The 19,989-nt window shown below is 32.4% G+C and overlaps 1 protein-coding gene across 1 annotated transcript in view; it reads left to right on the plus strand.

Moving 5' to 3' along the window:
• The window catches only part of BRINP3 (BMP/retinoic acid inducible neural specific 3), a 409,556-nt gene that overhangs the window by 16,344 nt on the left and 373,223 nt on the right, over positions 1-19,989 (plus strand). The window contains exon 2 of the mRNA XM_030303111.1: positions 7,619-7,904. Coding sequence (XP_030158971.1) covers positions 7,669-7,904 — 236 coding nt within the window. The 5' untranslated portion in view covers positions 7,619-7,668. The remainder of the gene's footprint in view (positions 1-7,618; positions 7,905-19,989) is intronic.

Below are 19,989 nucleotides of genomic sequence, written 5' to 3' on the forward strand. Positions count from 1 at the left end.
ATAGGAAGATGATGTGTTGTATTATCCATATCTTTGAATACGTTCACCAAATGTAATACTTGAGTTTGCCATTTTAGAAAAGCAATGCCTTTGAAATGATTTTCCTCATAACTCATAATCTATCCTGCCAAATAATACTTTAAAATATATATTTTTAGTTGTAGTCTTGACTTTTCACACTATTATTCCTTAAAATAATACTTGTGAAAGATGATCCTAGTATTCATGTAATTATCTGGCATTTTTGACAACATAAGAAAACTTACCTTGGTTGAAAATTTATGATTGCATTTCAGAAAATATTAAAATCATCTCATAATTTTATTATGTCTCCATTTTGAGACACCAACTCTGTTTTTTTTTTCATTTTATTATAAAGCAATTTATAATAATATGGAGTCATTAAACTTACTGGATTAATCTTGCAATTTCTGTGAAGAGCAAATAGGTAAATTAAATCACTCTGACCATGATTATACTTTTTAACCCAATAAATAGCACACATAATCTGAAAAAAAGTAGTTTTGTGATTTTTTAGTTTATAGTACCTGTTTTTAAAGATATTAAACTGAATCACATTTAACTTTTATTTCATTTTCTATTTCCATTATTTATATTTTCCACTTAAAATTTTTATTTTGTTCAAAAGCATTTTATTAAGTGGTAACAAAATTCCTAATAAATAAATTTCAATCTGCAATCAGTTCTGATTAGGTTGTAGTGTGGTATCATAGGGAGAGCATGGTTTTCAATATGGGTTCAAGACTAATGACATTCGGTCCTTGCTCTGTTGCATGTTTATTCACCTTGAACCTCAGTCATCTAAACAAGCTAATGGTGATATTAATATACTGCATTGTGTTGCTATGAGGTGAAATACAGAAATATTGGCAAATTGTTGTCATATCAAAAGATCTTGATAAAGGTAATTCATTGGGAAGAAAATAATGTCATTTTCATCATCACTGTCTATTTTCCCCCCAATAAACTTTGGAAGGATTTGAGTTAAAGTTATCCCTAGTATATGACCTTTCAAATGGGGAGGAGCAAGCTATTCAACTGCTGTTTCTGTTATTAAATTCCAGAATGACAACACAGTATAACATACATTATGCTTAATAATGAAAAGAGATCTTATGTTTGACTTTACATTTGACCTCGTGTTCATTTGACCTATCTTTAGAAACTATGAATAACAAAATATAAATGAAGGATCCTAAGTTTTCCACAATTATATGCATGATCATTATATTCCCTTATAATTATACTTAAAGCTAATAATTAATGATAGTTTTATATCCTTGCTCTTAACAATTTTTGAATATTAAGAATTCTTTGCTTTGATACTACTTGAATGTGTCATTTACGTTTGTGATTTGGACATCTAAACCATTATGTCAGGACTCCTTTTCCCTCCTTTCTCAAGTATAAAACTATTGTCATCCTGTGTAGCTCAAATGCAAACTCCTTTGTAAAGCTTTCTTCTTTCCATGTAGAGTTTTCTTAATCTTGTCATCCATATCACATTAATTACACCTCATTTTACTACTTACTTACTATTTATTCATTCACTTAACCAATTCTTATTAAGAAACTTTATTTCAGGTACTTTGTTAACTGTACCTAGTTGTCATTAAAATAAGAACAATTATTGTCCCCTAAAACTAAGTCTGATTGAAGTCAGGGAAGATATGTAGCCAAACAGACAAAATATATGTATAAATATACAATATAAATGTGCTATATAGATGAAGTGATGGGATCATGAAGACCAAACAATCTCAAAGGATCACAGATAGCTTCATGGAGAAATGACAGTCTAGTCTGAAATTCAAATATAGGTAAGGATTGGGCAGGTGAAGGGATTCAAGTAGAAATAATAGGTCAGGTAGAATAAACTGCATATGCAAAGATGCTGAAGAAAGGGAGAAAGGGAGATGAATTTGAGGAATAAAATTATGCTTGCAGCATGGTTGATGTTTGATTGATAACTGTAGTGTTATATATAGGGAGAAAATATGCAGAGGAAGAGTTAAGTAAGGAAAGATCATTTTAAAAATTATCTTGAAAAGTTTGGATGTTATGCAGAGGGTAAATGACACAAAATCATAAGTGGGGGTAAAAGAGTTGTAGGTTCAAACTTAACTTTATATCAAGATAACTCTGTAGTATAAAGAACAAATTGGAGAGAGCCACATGGGTATTAGGAAGACCAGTTATGAAGCTTTGGAGCAACCCAGAATAGAAGCTATGGTGGTAGCATTGGGGGTACAGAATGACCCACTCAAGTCAAGTGCATGTGGAATGAAAGTGATAGATTTGATTCTTGGGAAGAACTTGGGAATTGACTGGATATGTGCATTGAGTGAGAAGGTAGAGGAAAGTAAGATTTGGGGTTAAAGATTTGAGAATATGGAAGTATCGATTATGAGATAAAGAAACCAGAAGGAGAAAAAAACGGAAAATGTTGATTTTTAGTTGATAGAGGTATTGGTTTCTAACAGAGACTACCCTATAGGCCATGTGTCCTTCCTTACATAAAGCTTTCCTCATTTGATTGTAAGTTTCTGAGACCAAAGCAGCATTTTTAGTGATACCTGTGATCCAGCTTCATACCAAAATATATGAGGGTATTTTGCACATTGTGGATGATAAGTAATATTTACTTTTTTTATTGTGTGATTTCTTTGTTAGTAATTCTACCAAAAAAAGAATATAAATAATTGCTATTTAGAAAGACTATTGAAAATTTACAGTTAAAAATATGTTAACTCTTCCATTATTTATTTACTTATACAGTGTTTAGTATATATTTACTTCAGAGCTAATGTTTGTTCAATATATAATAAAACACCATATATTATATGATCTATGGTAATATAATAATATGCTATATATTTTAATAGATTCTAGGAGTATTATATACAAATATATTTATTTTATAATAATAAAATGATTCTGATATTTATGCTTTGGTAGAATGTATTCCATTAAATTATTAAGGAAGAATGTGGTTTTTTAATAAATATAATCATTTGGGAATTAGAGACTTTATTTTGAAGACTTAACTTTTTATATTTATAAATTCCAATATTAGTGATTATGACTGTTAAGGAGCTATTTTATAGAGCAATGTAGCAGTTGCTGAAGATGAGGAATTTGGAAAATGGGTGCATGACCTGGAGCAAATCAGTTTTCCTTGGATCCTTGCTTCATACAAAAAAACATGTATAAGGGATTAAGAAAGAGAGAGACAGTGTGTAGAATATGTGGTAAAATGTAAACAATTGGTAGATGTGACTGAATGATATATGTGTTTATTTTACTAGCCTCTCAACTTTCTGTGTGTTTTACAATTTTCAAAATAAAAAAAAAAGGAATCTCTTTGACACAATTATTTTCTGAAGCTTCTTTGCATATGCAAAATTGTAAATGGGTTTTATTCCCTGAGAAACTATTTTAAACATGTTACCGAAAAATCAGTTCAAATGCAAACCTAAAAGAAGCAATTATATAGTATGCAATATTAATAGTATAACAAATAGTAATAATTAATATTCAGCATTCAACTAGACATTAAATAATGAGATAATGTGCTCTAAAAGATGAACCTCTATGACACGACCCTTCAGTCTAAAGGATATTAAGTCTAAGTCAGTAATTCATAATCTACTTTCTATCTCTGTAATTTCAGCTATACTGGAAATTCATTTTTAATATTATAGGAAATATTGCATAAGTTCCAATATTTTATGAATTTCAAATAATATGATGTGTCATTATTTTGGATAAAAATAATGCATTGCCATCCTGCAGTAGGATTTAGAAGAGCTAATGATGGGGAATACTTATTATATACTAGAATACATACTATATATATTATGTTACATATTCTCTTATCATTTATGTATTTATTACATGCTTTAGTGTTTATTAATATATATGTAACATCCTTTGGTGTGCTTCTTCTGCATAGACTTTTTGGGTATTTGCAAGTAATAAACTTGTGTCATTTGGTAATGCTCCCACTGAATTTTATTTTGTGAGAATTGATTATGACAGAAGGCCATGTACTAAATATCTATTTTTTAAACAATATGATACTTCAATATTTACTGCTTCCTCTTAATTTTTGAAAATAAAAAACTTGATCAGTGCGATTTTTATTTGAATACCACTTTTTAAATATGAACTCATGGTTTTTTTTGCCTTGTTTTTAATATTTTATTGTTTTTTCTTCTTCATAAAATATACCCTCACATGTTTCAGAACATGCTGTGCATTGACATTGTAATTTCCTTAGTTGGCCTCTTAGATACTTAGTTAGAAATAGTAAATTCAAGATAATTTTGTCATTTCCTCACAATCCAGAGGGTGACACTGGCAAATTCACTTCTCAGTTTAATAATTCTTTCTTTCATTGGACCTCATGATTTCCCTTCCTTAGTAACACCTATAAATACAGCTGTTTACTTCAGTAGTAACTTCCAAGTAACTTCAAGAGAACCCTACCCAATACTTTTGAAATTGGCACTCTATATCATAAAGGCATCTCTCACACAAGGACAAATATGGTTATTAATCCGAATCAAATAAAGGAACCAATGCAGGCCATTTGGTAATAATTTAAAATTTACAAATGTGCATTTACCTGCTTTTATGACAAACTAGGTGAACGAAGTATTTTTTTTAAGTGAACATTGAGTCTAATGGCCACTTGTCCTAAGAATCTTTGGAAGCATACACCTTGCCTTAATGTATTCTGACACTACTTTTCCCTCTGCTTTTTAACTCTTAAAGGTGATTTCTCAAAGGTGACTTCAGTGGAAATGTTGGATATCATAGTTCGGTTATTGTTCATCTCTTTAAAAAGACCTTATAATTATGATTTCAAGAGATTCCCCCAAATTAATATAAATTTGGACAGGATTGATTCTCTCATTATCCCAGTGCTAATGAACTTTCTTTCAGAAAAACCCACTTTCAAACAGAAGTGGGAACATGTACCCAAATTAGAGAAGTAGAAGACACAGAAATAATTAAAACATAATACTAACATTTTTAGGTAGTTCTCCTACGCACAATTTAAGAGAATCTTTCCATTTTTCTCTGTGTTAAGATTATGAAATATCACAACCATGAAACATCTTCAACACACTTGGTAAAGAAAAGAATAAAAACAGTGGTTCTGGCTAATTAAATATTGGAGAACTATAGAATTTTAGAGACCTTAAATGCCAGGTCAATTATATGCTACTTTCTTTTTTAAGTTTGTTTGTTTGTTTGTTTGTTTGCTTGTTTGTTTAGAGAGCACATACTTCTGCACAGGGGAGGGGCAGAGATAGAGGGGGAGAGACAGAATCCTAAGCAGGCTCCACGCTGTCAGTGCAAAGCCTGACATGGGGCTCCGTTCCACAAACCATGAGATCATGACCTGAGCCAAAATCAAGAGTTGACTGCTTAACTGAGCCACCCGGGTGCTCTCCTATACTACTTTCTTACAAACTCATGTGCTGGAACATAAAGAGTTGGCTTAATTTTATGGTATATAATTACACAGTTTCATATTAGTATTAAATGTACCTTGAAGCACTCCTAAGCTCCTCCCAACTTCCTAGGCACTATTCTAGGTCTTTATGTAAGAAAATATGACTTTTTTGTATGTAGTGATGATTAAATGTTTCTTATTTAAATGTATTAGATCAACAGAATGAAAATACGTGTTTAACTGGGGAGCCTGGCTGGTTCAATAGAAAGACTTTTGATTCTGGGGTCGTGAGTTCGAGCCCTATGTTGGGTGTAGAGATTTCTTAAAATAAATAAAATTAAAAAAAATATGTATTAACAAAGATAAATATTTATTAGTAATAATGGGATTATACTATACCATTACACATAGTAAGAATCCTCAGTTTATGAATATAAATGAAATGTATTAATTTTAAGAAAAGTGGTATAGTTCTTACAGAAGAAACAATATAATTAAAAGTTATGTATTGAATCATTTGACAGTGTTACATTTATACAAGTAATTGATGGCGATCTAGAAACTCTCAACTTATATTCCAAAATCTATTATATGATATTTTCTTCATTGTGAAAAATACTTTTTTAAATGTCTTTACTTATCAGATTTCCTATGTTGTTTACAAAAGAGGGCATTGTTTAATAATGACAGCGGAGAACTCACATCATTGGGGCAACTCGTATAGTATGTGGGCATTGTCTTTCTAATTGTATAGTGTGTATGACTGAGAATCTGATGACCTAGGTCAGTCATATTGCATCACTGTTTGAGATACTTTATAGTTGTAAAATTATTGTTCTATACCTTTCACGTATAAATAGTGTATGATTAAATTGTGAATTATAGAGTCATAACTAGAAAGCAAATTAAAAATATCAATCACCCTATCCAAACACCAGAGAAATATGGTAACTATTATAATTAAAATATTTTATTTAATACTGTGCATTTTGATCACTTTCTAAAGAGATTTTCCTGACTAAAAACTGTCGCAATCAAAATGTTTTCATTAGTCAGATTTATATATTGCATAGTTCTAGGTGGCATAAATAATGATATTGGAAAAGATTGGTGAAGGTTGGAAAGTACAATTGAATTCAAATATTTGTAGAATATTTTGTGTAACATATAGACATTGCATTCACTGCTCTGTGTGAAGTCCTCTATACTCTCCCATACCAGGATTGCACCTCTGGGTACTTTATTTTTGAATGCTTCTAATATTAATGTATGTGATTTCATAGTTAACGTATAATCTGCATTTGTCTGTTTCTGTCTGTATATGAATTTTGCAGATATGCCTGTTTATCTGAAGAATAAGACACAGATGCACATTTACATGTTTTTAAGGTCCTAGAACTAGTTTCATTATAATTCTGCTTAAATAATGAGAGAAGTTTGTCCATAATAGAATAATGGGAAAAAAGTCTGAGAAAACACACACACCTCCCCTTCCATCCATCACCCCTGTACATCCATCCATCCATCCATCCATCCATCTATATATAGAAATAGATAGATGATAGACACACACACACACACACACACACATATATATATATAAACACAGTAATTTATTTATGTATTCTTAAGTGCACGATTTTATTCCATTTAGTCTCTATATTATGAAAATAACTACCTGAATATCTTTGATCCATTTCTTAAAGATTATTCTAAAACAACTAAAATAAACAATAAAATACACCTAACATTAAAATTTATAACATAATGTATGGAGTAATTAAACATATCAACATTTCCCTTGAAAGTGACCATTGTTATAAACAAGCAGAAAAGAAGAAGTATTCGTCAAAACTTCTGATCGTGGCTGTATGACACTGTCATGACCAAGTTTGTTATGACTCAGTGACTGATTTTCCAATAAATGCAAAAGGACACAAAGTCTGCAGGGCACACAGCTTTGGAAAAGAAAAAAATCATTTTGTTTTACTTATTATTTACTTTTGCTATCATCTATTTCAAACAATGATATTAGATTAAAAAAAAACAAAAGAATTTGCCACCTCAGCACCTTAATTGCTAGAACAGAATCTTCTAGGGGCTAACTAATTGCCTGTGTATTTTGTCTAGGTGTTGAGGGAAAGCTAAGAGAATGAAGGCTCTAAATCCCCAGTGGAAGCATGATATGGCGGAGCAGAGCTGGTGCTGAATTGTTCTCTCTGATGGCTCTATGGGAGTGGATAGCCTTGAGTCTTCATTGCTGGGTTTTAGCGGTTGCTGCTGTTTCGGATCAGCATGCCACAAGCCCCTTCGACTGGCTCCTCTCTGATAAGGGACCCTTCCATCGCTCACAGGAATACACAGATTTTGTGGACAGAAGCCGGCAGGGATTTAGCACGAGATACAAGATATACAGGTATGAAGCAAAGGGAAAGCAATTATAGAGATATCTTCCTTGAAGGTTGTGTATGACTAAGTTTCTCTAAGGGAAAGTTTCAGATGGGAAAGGGTAATTCTCAGAAGGGTTATTATTTACTATTCACAATAGTACTGTTTGCTGGTTATTTAAAAGTATTTCTTGTACATGCAATACATATATATTGTATATTCCAATATATATAAATTTCAATTAACTTTGAAGCTGAGTTTATCATTTTAAATAGCCAAATTTTTAAGTGAATTTTCTTGAGATTCCTTTCTACCTCATACCATGCTATGTTACCTTTTTTAGCTTAAGTAGAAATGGTATCTTCTAGTTGCTGAGAAGTTGAGTCTCCTGATCCTTTTTTCCCTTAAAGGTAATTGTACATTCAGAAGCTGGAGAAAATGGCAATGGGCTAAAAAGAAGTAGCAGATAAATGTGACATGATAGCAAAGGCCAAGAAAAAGGAAGGGATGGAGATATATGGCCTTTTCTTTTACCCTTGTTATATATTTGAATATAAATAAGTTACACAAAAGGAGTCATATATTAAATCCAACACACTGCCTGCTTCCCCCAAAACCAGTGAATCCATTAAGTAGAGGAGTGTACAAATGATTGCCTGAATGGATTAGATTGTATTGATCTTTGCCATAAAGAATGTTTTATGTAAGGTTATCAGTTTGGTTTGTTTCTTCATGATTGAAATTTACAATTCCCAGCAGCTGGTTTAGCATTTATGCAGAAGCAAAATTTAATATTGTATTTTTGTGTCTGATTCTATGTAGATACTATTATATAAATATTTTATTTTATGTTGTATGTGCACCAGAGGGCACTGTGCTTCTGGTCTGTATGTAGTCTATTATACATCATTGCGAGAAATTTATAAATCCTATCAGTAATGCATATTTACAGAACAGACTGAAGGTACTGAACAAGTTTCATGAAATCACACTGTTCCCTGTGTTTGGATGCACGTGCGTGCACATGCTTTTGTTTAATAAGAAATCCCTTAGTCCAGGCAGCCAGGGCACATTCACAAGTCTGCAAAAAAGACTTATTCTATTTTAAAAAAATGACATGATAAGTATTAAAGATTTTCTTTCTGAAATGCAGCAGGAAACAGTCAATATAATAAAATTCCAGCTTTATTCTTTTTACATGTGTTTGTTGGTTTAGCCAGATTTCCTTTACAAATTGTGTGAAGCTACTTGAACTTAAGATTGTAAGAATGTCTAATATTTCAGCATTCTGCATGAGGATTTTTAACAGTCTGTCAAACCAACTAACCCAGAGCATGTCTCCATGATCTATTGACATCTGTATTGGGAGGTCTGAGGTGTTGACTAGTGTGTGATTGTTTGGCTCAGCTTATTGGTTGATCAGCTGTGAGTTGGAAACATGGCCTGACATGTCTTTAGAGGTTCTAAGTTCAATGAAAGAGACACTATTTGGATCACCACAGTGAAAGGTAATGAAAAACAGTGCCTTGGGATGTGTTTGCAAGGCTCATATATACCCTTTTATCTTCATGGAACTGTATTCTTAAAGACCTCCTTTAGCCCTATGCTCCTCATCCTTCCAATGTCTTTATCTGTGTGGCTTGAATAAACATGTATGGGAATTGTTTATTTATAAACAGTGGAATACAGTGTCCCTTTCCCCCAGCCCAGACAAGGCTATAACTTCTTATGTTACCTTTGAAACCTTGCCTAATGATAATTCGTTGATGGTTGATATGTAATGAACAGTGTAATATATTTATAAGGATTCCTTTTGTTTTGGAACAGTGAGATATTCCATTTATCCAATTAGTATTTATCTAAATTTCAGATAATTCTATCCACCTGTGCATCTAATGTAATGGATCTGCACTGTTCCTTGTGAAGTTAAGCTTGTTTTTGAGATATTAGAGAATCTCAAATAGAAGGATTAGAATGACTTTTTGTTATTGTTGTTTTTACTTTAAAAAGTATTTGTCTTAAAGGCTAATTATTAGAGACTTTGTCTTTTATAAACATTTGTCTTGAAATACAGAATTTAAGGCACATACGTGGAAAATTAACATTTCTTATATTAAGCACTAGATTAATCATTCTAAAAAGACCAATTTCAAAGAATGATCAGCCAAATTTTACTATGTCTATTATTACTGTCATAAGCTCCTTCATGCAGGGTATTGCACTGATATAGTTTCTGCAAGGTATTAATTCTAAATGTAAAACATATTAACCTATTAAAAGAATTAGGTCAGATCTTTTTCAGTTATCTTCATTTTATATCCTTCTCCAGCAGCATACTTTTCTTTTCACCTCAAAAATAAAACAGTTGGGGCGCCTGGGTGGCGCAGTCGGCTAAGCGTCCGACATCAGCCAGGTCACGATCTCGCGGTCCGTGAGTTCGAGCCCCGCGTCAGGCTCTGGGCTGATGGCTCAGAGCCTGGAGCCTGTTTCCGATTCTGTGTCTCCCTCTCTCTCTGCCCCTCCCCCGTTCATGCTCTGTCTCTCTCTGTCCCAAAAATAAATAAAAAACGTTGAAAAAAATTTAAAAAATAAAAAAAAATAAAACAGCAAGATCATAACCATTAAACATTACTAAGATCACAGTCAAGGCTTAAAGAAGAAAAAAGTGCCATGATTTTTTTTGACAAAATACGTTTTTGTCAATTAATGAGGCCCATATTTGTATTTTTAAATTAAAGTGTATTATAAAGAAATTTTAGATTTTTGCTCTGGAATAACACAATTAAAAATGGTTATTTTATCAGTAGATCGTTGAATTGGAGGATATAGAATTAACTTGCTAACACTTAACTTATCTGGTTAACATTAATAGTTGGGTGTTTAGCCATCTTTCCCTCTTAGTTGAAGATTGATAATAGAACCTAAGCATAGGCATTTTAAGTATCCTCAGTTTTAGAAAAAGGATTATGCTTGGAGAAATTTTGTGTGCTACAAGGCATAGAATAGGAGCACACTTGATGCCTTAATCAGTTGGAGCCTTGTGATTGGTTACTATGCTCTAGAAACGCCCATAAGCAGTAAGCCACCAGCAAATGCATAATTTCTTTCAGTCCTGGAGATTCTTCCTTCCTTCCTTCCTTCCTTCTTTCCTTCCTTCCTTCCTTCCTTCCTTCCTTTGTTTCTTTTTTTCTCAAGAGAGTGAAAGTGCAAGTGGATAGGGGGAGAGGAAGAAGAGAGATAATTTTTTTTGATGTTTATTTATTTTGCGAAAGAGCAAACATGAGTGGGGGAAGGGCAGAGAGAGAAAGGGAGAGAGAGGATCTTAAGCAGGCTCCACACCCAGTACGGAGCCCTACACAGGGCTCAATCTCCCCACCAGATCATGACCTGGGCTGAAATCAAGAGTGCAACGCTTAATCGACTGAGCCACCCGGGTGCCCCTTTTATTCTTTTAATAAATTATAAGAGTTCCAGACAAGGGACTCACTTTCAGCAACTCAAACTTAGAATTATCTTGAATCACAGCTATAAGTTCTATGGTCATAGGAAGGTGAATTTTATTTCCATAAAAGAGACATTTCGCATATGTAGATCTTCAGATATGGTGATACAAAACAAAAACCTATAAAATCCTTTCTTTGCTTTACCAAGCTTCTACCATTCTTTGTTTAAGCATATGTGCAGGTAACATTAAGGAAAATAATGTTGCTTTTTCTTAAAATCTTCCAAGATAATATAAAGATATGACATATTACCACAACTTAGTTTACTTCCTCAAAGCAGTCTTTCAAAACAAAATTTGAATGAGAATAGGAAACAATTGAAATAAATGTTAAATGTTGTGCCTTATTGGTCTTGGTGGTCATATTCTCTGAAAAAAATGTACTTAAAAAATGGTGTGCAAAGGAGAAGATAGTCTAGAAAATAAAGAAATGTATGGACATTTTATATATGATAGGGGTATATGAAATTGTATATGGGAAAGGGTGAGCTTTTGAGTAAATGGTGTGCAATTTGAGTATCCATATGAGGTAAGCAGAAATCACATTCCTTCCTCTTCTGATATATACAAATCCACTTTAAATGGAATAAAGATCTATATAGGAAAAGCAAAAATGTTAACTTTTTAGAAGAAAACAGAGGAAAATACTTTCATGATGTTGGGGTTTGTAAGGGTTTCTTCACCAGGCATTAAACATTGCACATCAACAAATATTGATCAATTCAGGTATATTGACATATATATATGTGTGTGTGTGTGTATATATATACATAAGTACACACACACACACACACACACACACACACACACACACTAACAGGAATCTGGCCACTGGTAGCAGCATGGATGAATCTCCAAAACAGAAGATTAAGTGAAAGAAACTAACACAGGAAAAATTTGCACACAGTATGATTCTGTTATATGAAATTCACAAAACTAAATTGTATTGTTTGGAGATGCACACCTGAAGATAGTGGGCAAACTTAAAGAAAAGCAAGGAAATTACTAAAACAAAAATCAATATAACAGTTATTTCTATGAGGATGTAAGAAGGATGGAATTTTTAGGGCAGAATATGAAGGATTTTTAAGGTAATGACAACACTCAATTCCTTAAAGTGGATGGTTGTCGCACTGGTGTTCTTTAGATTCTAAATATTTGTTTTAGGGGTGCCTGGGTGAATGAGTCAGTTAAGTGTCTGACTTTGGCTCAGGTCATGATCTCATGGTTTGTGAGTTCAAGCCCCACATCGGGCTCTGTGCTGACAGCTCAGATCCTGGAGCCAGTTTCAGATTCTTTGTCTCCCTTTCTCTGCCCCTCTCCTGCTTGCACCCTGTCTGTCTCTCTCAAAAATAAATAAATAATAAAAATGGAAAGAAAGAAAGAAAGAAAGAAAGAAAGAAAGAAAGAAAGATTTTAGACTTTTAATATAGCATTTTATATTTCACAATATAAAAAATTTTAATAGTAGTATTGTGTCAGCTTTGAATTGAAAGATTGAAGTCTTCAAATTAAGTAGATTAATTCTTCCTTTTGAATCACCCCCAAATTCAATATTTACTATTAAAGCTTATTAAGCTCTTATAAATTCTATAGAAATGTTTAATGATATGAGCAATATATGCTCCATTATAGTTTAGTATCTATACATGCATTAATATGCAAAAATAAAATTTTTCTTGTTGATTTTTGTTTACAAAAACCTTCCATAATTTTTATATGTGAGTTTTACTATAGCCTTTCATTGATGGGATTATTACATAAATTTCAAAAAGCCAACATATAGATATTTTAAATAATATGTCTATAAACAACAAACATTAAAAGAACTTATATTTCTAATTCAAATTAATGACTATTTTACCACAATTAAAAAAAAACCAAAAGCCCCCATAGATGACTAAATCTTTCTGCTGTCCAAAACTCAACTCCATTGCACCACTCTTGTCTTTGTGTTCATGCGTATTAGTTTTGCTCAGTAAATATATCCTTCTATCTAATATACATTCTCTGTTGCCAGAGGCCTAACAAAATTGTGTTAGACTGTTGCATTTAAGGTTCCCAATATATCAGGCCTCCCCATCTCAACAACCTTATGTATTACCTCCATCCCTGACTTGGGCTTGGGCAGCCACATTGCCTCAGTGAATGGACATCAGCAAATATGATGCAGGGAGTATCTTATGAAGTGCTGGTGCACTGGGCTTGCCCTGAATCTTACCTGCAACTACTCTGTGAAGACGTTCAGTCTAGACCAGTAGAAGAGCTGAGGACACATGGAGCAGCTGTTGCTGCTCTCTGGACCTGATAGCCATCATATGAGTGACCCTAGGCATACCAGGAGAACCTTCTAGCTGGGCTCAGCCAATATTGTTTATTCATTCACAGAATCATTAACAGCAACAGCAAAGTCTTGTTTTAGGCCTCTAAGTTTACAGAAGGTTTCCACGTATTATATGTAACTGATAAAAGTATTCTTCATCAGGAATACAGATTGGACAGGTATTTATTAATGGTGTCATATGTAATATGAAATGGTAAAGATAACATTTATCATAAAGACCTTCTTTATTTAAGGATGCATACATTTTTAAAATAGAAACTAAGGGGGTTTGGGCTTAAAATCTCTCCTATCCAAACAGCAATTCCTACACAATCACTTTAAATTTCCTAGTAAAATACTATGAATCTATGAAAGGGAGTGGATTTTGGAGGAGAATGAAAACTCATAAGAACACAGGATTTGAGATTGATACACATTGTATCGGACTATGAAAGGCATTTCAATAGTCATAAGAATAAGTGATTAGCAAACATACTTAAATGCTTAAGACAGATTAAGCCAAATAGTCTTGACACAGGTGATACCTTAAATACAGTTGGGAACTACATCATTATCACTACCTACTCAGAAGCCTGGATTTGGCACCTAGGTAAAACTATGCAGCCCTCTCTCAACTGCAAGACTCTGTTTTGTGATATAACCAAGTACACATAATTGATTTCTCTCTTTATTTTTTTTCAAGTTTTTATTTAAATTCCAGTTAGTTAACATACAATGTAGTATTAGTTTTAGGTGTAGAATTTAGTGATTCAATCCTTACATGATTTCTTTCTTTTTTTTTTTTTTTTTTTATTTTTAAAATTTTTTTTTTTCAACGTTTATTTATTTTTGGGACAGAGAGAGACAGAGCATGAACGGGGGAGGGGCAGAGAGAGAGGGAGACACAGAATCGGAAACAGGCTCCAGGCTCCGAGCCATCAGCCCAGAGCCCGACGCGGGGCTCGAACTCACGGACCGCGAGATCGTGACCTGGCTGAAGTCGGACGCTTAACCGACTGCGCCACCCAGGCGCCCCTGATTTCTCTCTTTCTTACCATGCTTGGAGATGGTAGTTCCTAAGAATAATACTATAGGTAGAGAGTTGCCAGTTGAGTAGGACCCATACAATATGTGGGGCATACGTACACTAAAAAAAAATTAATTGTTTATTTAAACTATAATTTGATTGCTTGTCATGTATTTTATCTGTTCTATCTGGTAACTCTATGAGGGGAAGTAATTACTGACTTTGATGATGTTGTATCAATGACAAGGACTCTCAGAAGTAAATTAGGAATAAGAAAAGAATATAATCAATAGAGTTTCTCATGGATGTTTTTTTGTTCACCCTGTCAGAGAAATTAATGTCAGGGTAACTACTGCATTTGATGAAGATAGCCACACACTGACAGTTAAGCCCAAACCTCTACACATCTTCAGCAAACCAAAGAGCATGTGGGGAAAAAAAGTGACTCAAACACTGTCTCTTAGCAAAATCTTTGTATTGATAGAGCTCTCCATTCCACATCATGTAAATAAAATAAGACAGTAATAGCACCTTTGGGTTTGCAGTATATAACAGAGTGCCTATCACATTGTAGTGCTCACAGACCATGTAAAGCATGCTTACAGAAGGAGGCAAGGAACAAATAAAAAAAAAGATGAAAAAATTACCATAAAAACTCAGTGGGAGAGGGGCACCTGAGTGTCTCAGTTGGCTAAGCTCTGACTCTTGATTTTTGGCTCAGGTCATGATTTCACAATTCTGTTACTTGAAATCTAAAATGCTCTAGCTAAACATGAGTTAATTATATAATAGTGGAATTAAAAAAGTGTTGTGTCAGGGTGCCTGGGTGGCTCAGTCAGTTAAGGGTCCATCTCTTGATTTCGGCTCAGGTCTTGATCTCATGTTTCATGAGATCAAGCTCCAAGTCAGGCTCTGTGCTGACAGCGTGGAGCCTGTTTGGGATTCTCTCTCTCTCTCTCTCTCTCTCTCTCTCTCTCTCTTTCTCTCTGTGCCCCTCTCTTGCTTGCATTCTCTCTCCAACTCAAATAAATAAACTTAAAAGAAAAAAACTCAGTAGAAGAGATGGCCTCTGTGATCCTCCTCAATACATACATATACAGGCATTACAAACATGTACACCTTGTCTTCTCAGTAGGTTGTAAGAAACTCTGAAGTCTACAAAACAGAAGAGACGGTAAGGAAAATATGATCTGAAAAGAAAAGAGAATTGGGTAAAATAATGTATAATAATTGGGTAATAATGCAAATAAATGCAGCAATAAGAATAAAGTCTACATTAAAAACCATTACACACAGTAAGTGTAAAAATTGCAAGCATGCTTATGAAATTGTATGGAAGTGTTAAAGTATAATTCTTGGAGGATATAATATTTAACATGACAAGCAGTGATTAAATACCTGTGTTGATAAGTTCATTTGATAGAAATAAATACTTAGAAGAAACGTCTTGTTATAGACTGAGTGAAATCTTAAAAACTATTTTAAGAATAAAAATTTATATTTATTTAAATTCTGAAAGTAGAAACTTGAAAGAATAAGTTTAAGTGTTATTGCAAACCTTAAGGGTAACAACTAGTGAATACAAAAAGTATATTTATATTAAAATCTATTGCTACATACAAAAACAAACATATAAAATGTCAAAAAAGAAGATAGTAAAGTAACTTAAGACAAGGTGACTGCAGAAACGCCAAACATAAGGTTAATGTAATGAATGTATATATTTCAAGGTCTAAGCATAATTATTGTATTTTGATTAAAACATTTATTTGAATATGGGACTCATAGCAAAGTTACCCAAAACAAAATTATACCTAACATAAAAGGTCACAAAAGGTAAAAAGATGATCAATTAATTATCTTATTATTCATATAATACTATCTGATGAAAGGTATATTATACTAGATCTTCTAAAGGGAGTTAAAAAAAACAGATGTCATGAAATTTTAATCTACCGTTCTTATTGATGGATGAAATAGATCACACCAAAAAAAGCAGTGTAGGAGTAGGAAAAAGCAGGTAACTCGAGTATTGAATTTAGCATAATTGTATCACAATAAAATTGTATATGCTAAACATGTAATATACTTCTTAAACATATACATGGGGAATTTATAATATTTAATTTATAAGTTTATGTATATGTGTGTATATATTTGTTTTAGTCCACACAAAAGTTTTCAGCACAATGTATCCCTACATTTTAGAGCTTTTGAAATCTTACCATATAGCCTTAAAACTAGTTACTTTCCATATTAATTTAAGATCTTAATTCAACTATTTGCTCATCAAATTAAAAATTGAGATTTAATGGTGTTAAATAAGATTTTATTTTAAAATATATTTAATATGATGAGAAATTATTTCATACTTTTAAAAATGCCAAGTTAAATAAAACAAACAAGAGGATTGCTGGAGGGGAGGCAGGCAGGGAGATGGGCTAAAAATGGGTGTTGGGTATTAAGGAGGCCATTTGTAATGAGCACTGGGAATCAATGTAAGTAATGAATGTAAGTAATGAATCACTAAGTCTATGTTTGAAACTAGTATTACACTATATGTAAACTAGAATTTAAATAAAACTGGAAGCATTAAAACAAACTCAAAAACTCAAAAACAGTAAATGGATCTCAAATGACTTCTCTATGATTTTACTTTTTAAAAATACAAACATGCAGAGCATAAAGACTACAAGTAAATGTATCTCAATGTTTGCTTTATCTCTCCTTGGAAAGTTTTGTACATTTTTCTTATATTTTCTATAATAAGTATGTGTAAATCTGTGATCAGCAAGATACTTAATATCATTTAAAATATTAAGATGAGACATACTTGAAAAACAACTTCCAAATAATTAACAGTGAAATTATTAGTATTAATTAGAATTATTTAAATAAAAGTTTAAAAAAGTTTTAAAAAAGAGTGTACTCTCTGAGTCTTCACACCTATTTTCAAAATAATTATGATAAAACAACTTTATGTCACAAAGAACTATAAAATGGGTCAACACTGGTTTATGGAACATGAAGTGTAGACAAGGAAAAAGAAAGAGATGGAACTAAATATTTTATTTTCATTATGTGATTGTACTTTCACATGTGACTTTATTTAATCCCCAAACAACCCTAATATAAGAATTCCTATTCTACAGATTAACAAACAAGAACATAAAGCTATTGTCCTTTTGTTGACTCCTAGTATTCCCAAATATCTCTTTCATTGCCCTATGCCATTGCACTAAAATCACATGTTGACTCCCTGAACTATGAATGCCTTGAAGGTAGGAATTCTCCCTCTTGCTACTTTATTTCTACATTATTATTATTATATCTATTTATTTATTTTGAAAGAGTGAGAGAGCAAGTAGGGAGGGACAGAGAGAGAGAAGGCGAGAGAGAGAGAGACCCAAACAGGCTCCGCACCGTCAGCACAGAGCCCAACATGGGGCTTGAACTCATGAACGGTGAGATCATGACCTGAGCTGAAATCAGGAGTCAGATGCTTAACTGAGCCACCCAGGCACCTCTTATTATATTCTGTATATTATTCTCTTTCTATATTTCTATCCATCTTTATATTCCTTGAGCAAGCCAGCTGCTCTCCCATTAAAGGCATCAGCTTTACATTTGGGGCTACCTGATTTCAAAACCAATGCTCATGCCATTGAAAAGATCCCCTCTTGACTGTAAGGAGACATGAATTGTTTTCTGTCTTTGCCACTAATCAACTGTGCTACCACAAATTTATAAATTAATTTCTCACATCTCAGTAGCATTTTTGTAAAATTAAGAGTGCACTAGACCTCTAAAGATTCTTTGAATTATAAAATTCAGTGTCTGTAATCCCAAAAGTGAGCAGAAAAATATCAGAACAAATAGATAAGCATTAAATAAAAAATCAACTGTGGTTAATTATTCTATCTGTATTATTCTGTATTTTGCAAAAGTCACTTATAAACACTTCTAGAAACATAATATCTAAAAATATTTCATATAATTCTGTGTTTATGCAAACTTAAACATCAGTTTTGTAATAATTTCCCCTCTACCCACCACTCCGATTATTTTCTATTTCTTTATGTTCTTTTGAAGAGGCTATAGTGGAAGGAAGCTATTTTTCCCAATTGGTTTACTTTCTACAAATCATTTCATTTGTCTGGTACACTTTACAGTGCAGTGATAAATTAGGGAGAGTATTCTAGATAGTGATTTTGTACATGAATGCCATAAATTATTTGATAATTGATATTTATTCAACAACTCTATTTAGTTATATCTCTAATTTTAAGAATAAACCATATAATAAATTAACAATTTTATTAGTAAAGTCTAATTCACAATTGAATGCACATATGAATTCATACTTTGTGTACTTTAGCTGACATCTGGAAACTTTTAGTAAGGAATAAAATAGAAATATTAATTCAAGGGTTTAGGAATTATAATGGATTTTCAGAAAAGTCTGTTTTCAATGGAGATTGTATACAATCTCATGATTATAAGTAAAAGACATGCTTCATCATAATTTCTGTAATTTGTAAGTAAAAATTTTAGTCTAATAGTGCATTCATGTTTGTAACTATTAAAACAAGAAAATGAACAGGACTGCCAGTTTATACTATTATTTACAGAAAAGGAAATAACACTTATGATTTTTTTGTCATTCAAACAAATAATTTATTTGATTATTTTGCCCTCTCCAGTTCCACCTTACCAAACACTCTAATTCTTTACTGTCATCATCTCTGTGATCTTCCTCCAAACAAAATTGCCAAAATTGTCAGTGTTGTTTTCTTTTGGTGTTGCTATTCTGGGACTTTTGAATTGTTAATATGTATTTTTTTTTACCAAGCCCTATTCAAAAAATGCACTGTTTAAAAATTGAGGGGAAAAAATGAGTAATAATACTTTTACAAGGATTTCCTTGTCTTTTTTCTTGACTGTGTTTGTATTGCACCTATTTAAATGGACTCTTATTTTAAAAAGTCATTTGCATTGTATTTTTTATTATAAGTAAGAAAAGGTCCTAAATAACATTTATTATGCCTTTTCTTGTCTTAACACAAAATAATTACCGTAATTGCCATTTAATTGAAATATTAAAAAAAAAGCCAACTTTTGAAATATAAGTCAAATGATTAAGATTAGGATATCATCTCTTTTACTTTAATAAACATGTAATGTGAATCATGGTAAAAGATTAGACCTGTACCTTCAAATTGTACTTTCTAAAAAGCTGAAATTTGTCCTGAGTACTTATA

The sequence above is a fragment of the Lynx canadensis genome, chromosome F1, assembly GCF_007474595.2.
Source record: "Lynx canadensis isolate LIC74 chromosome F1, mLynCan4.pri.v2, whole genome shotgun sequence".
NCBI lineage: Eukaryota > Metazoa > Chordata > Mammalia > Carnivora > Felidae > Lynx > Lynx canadensis.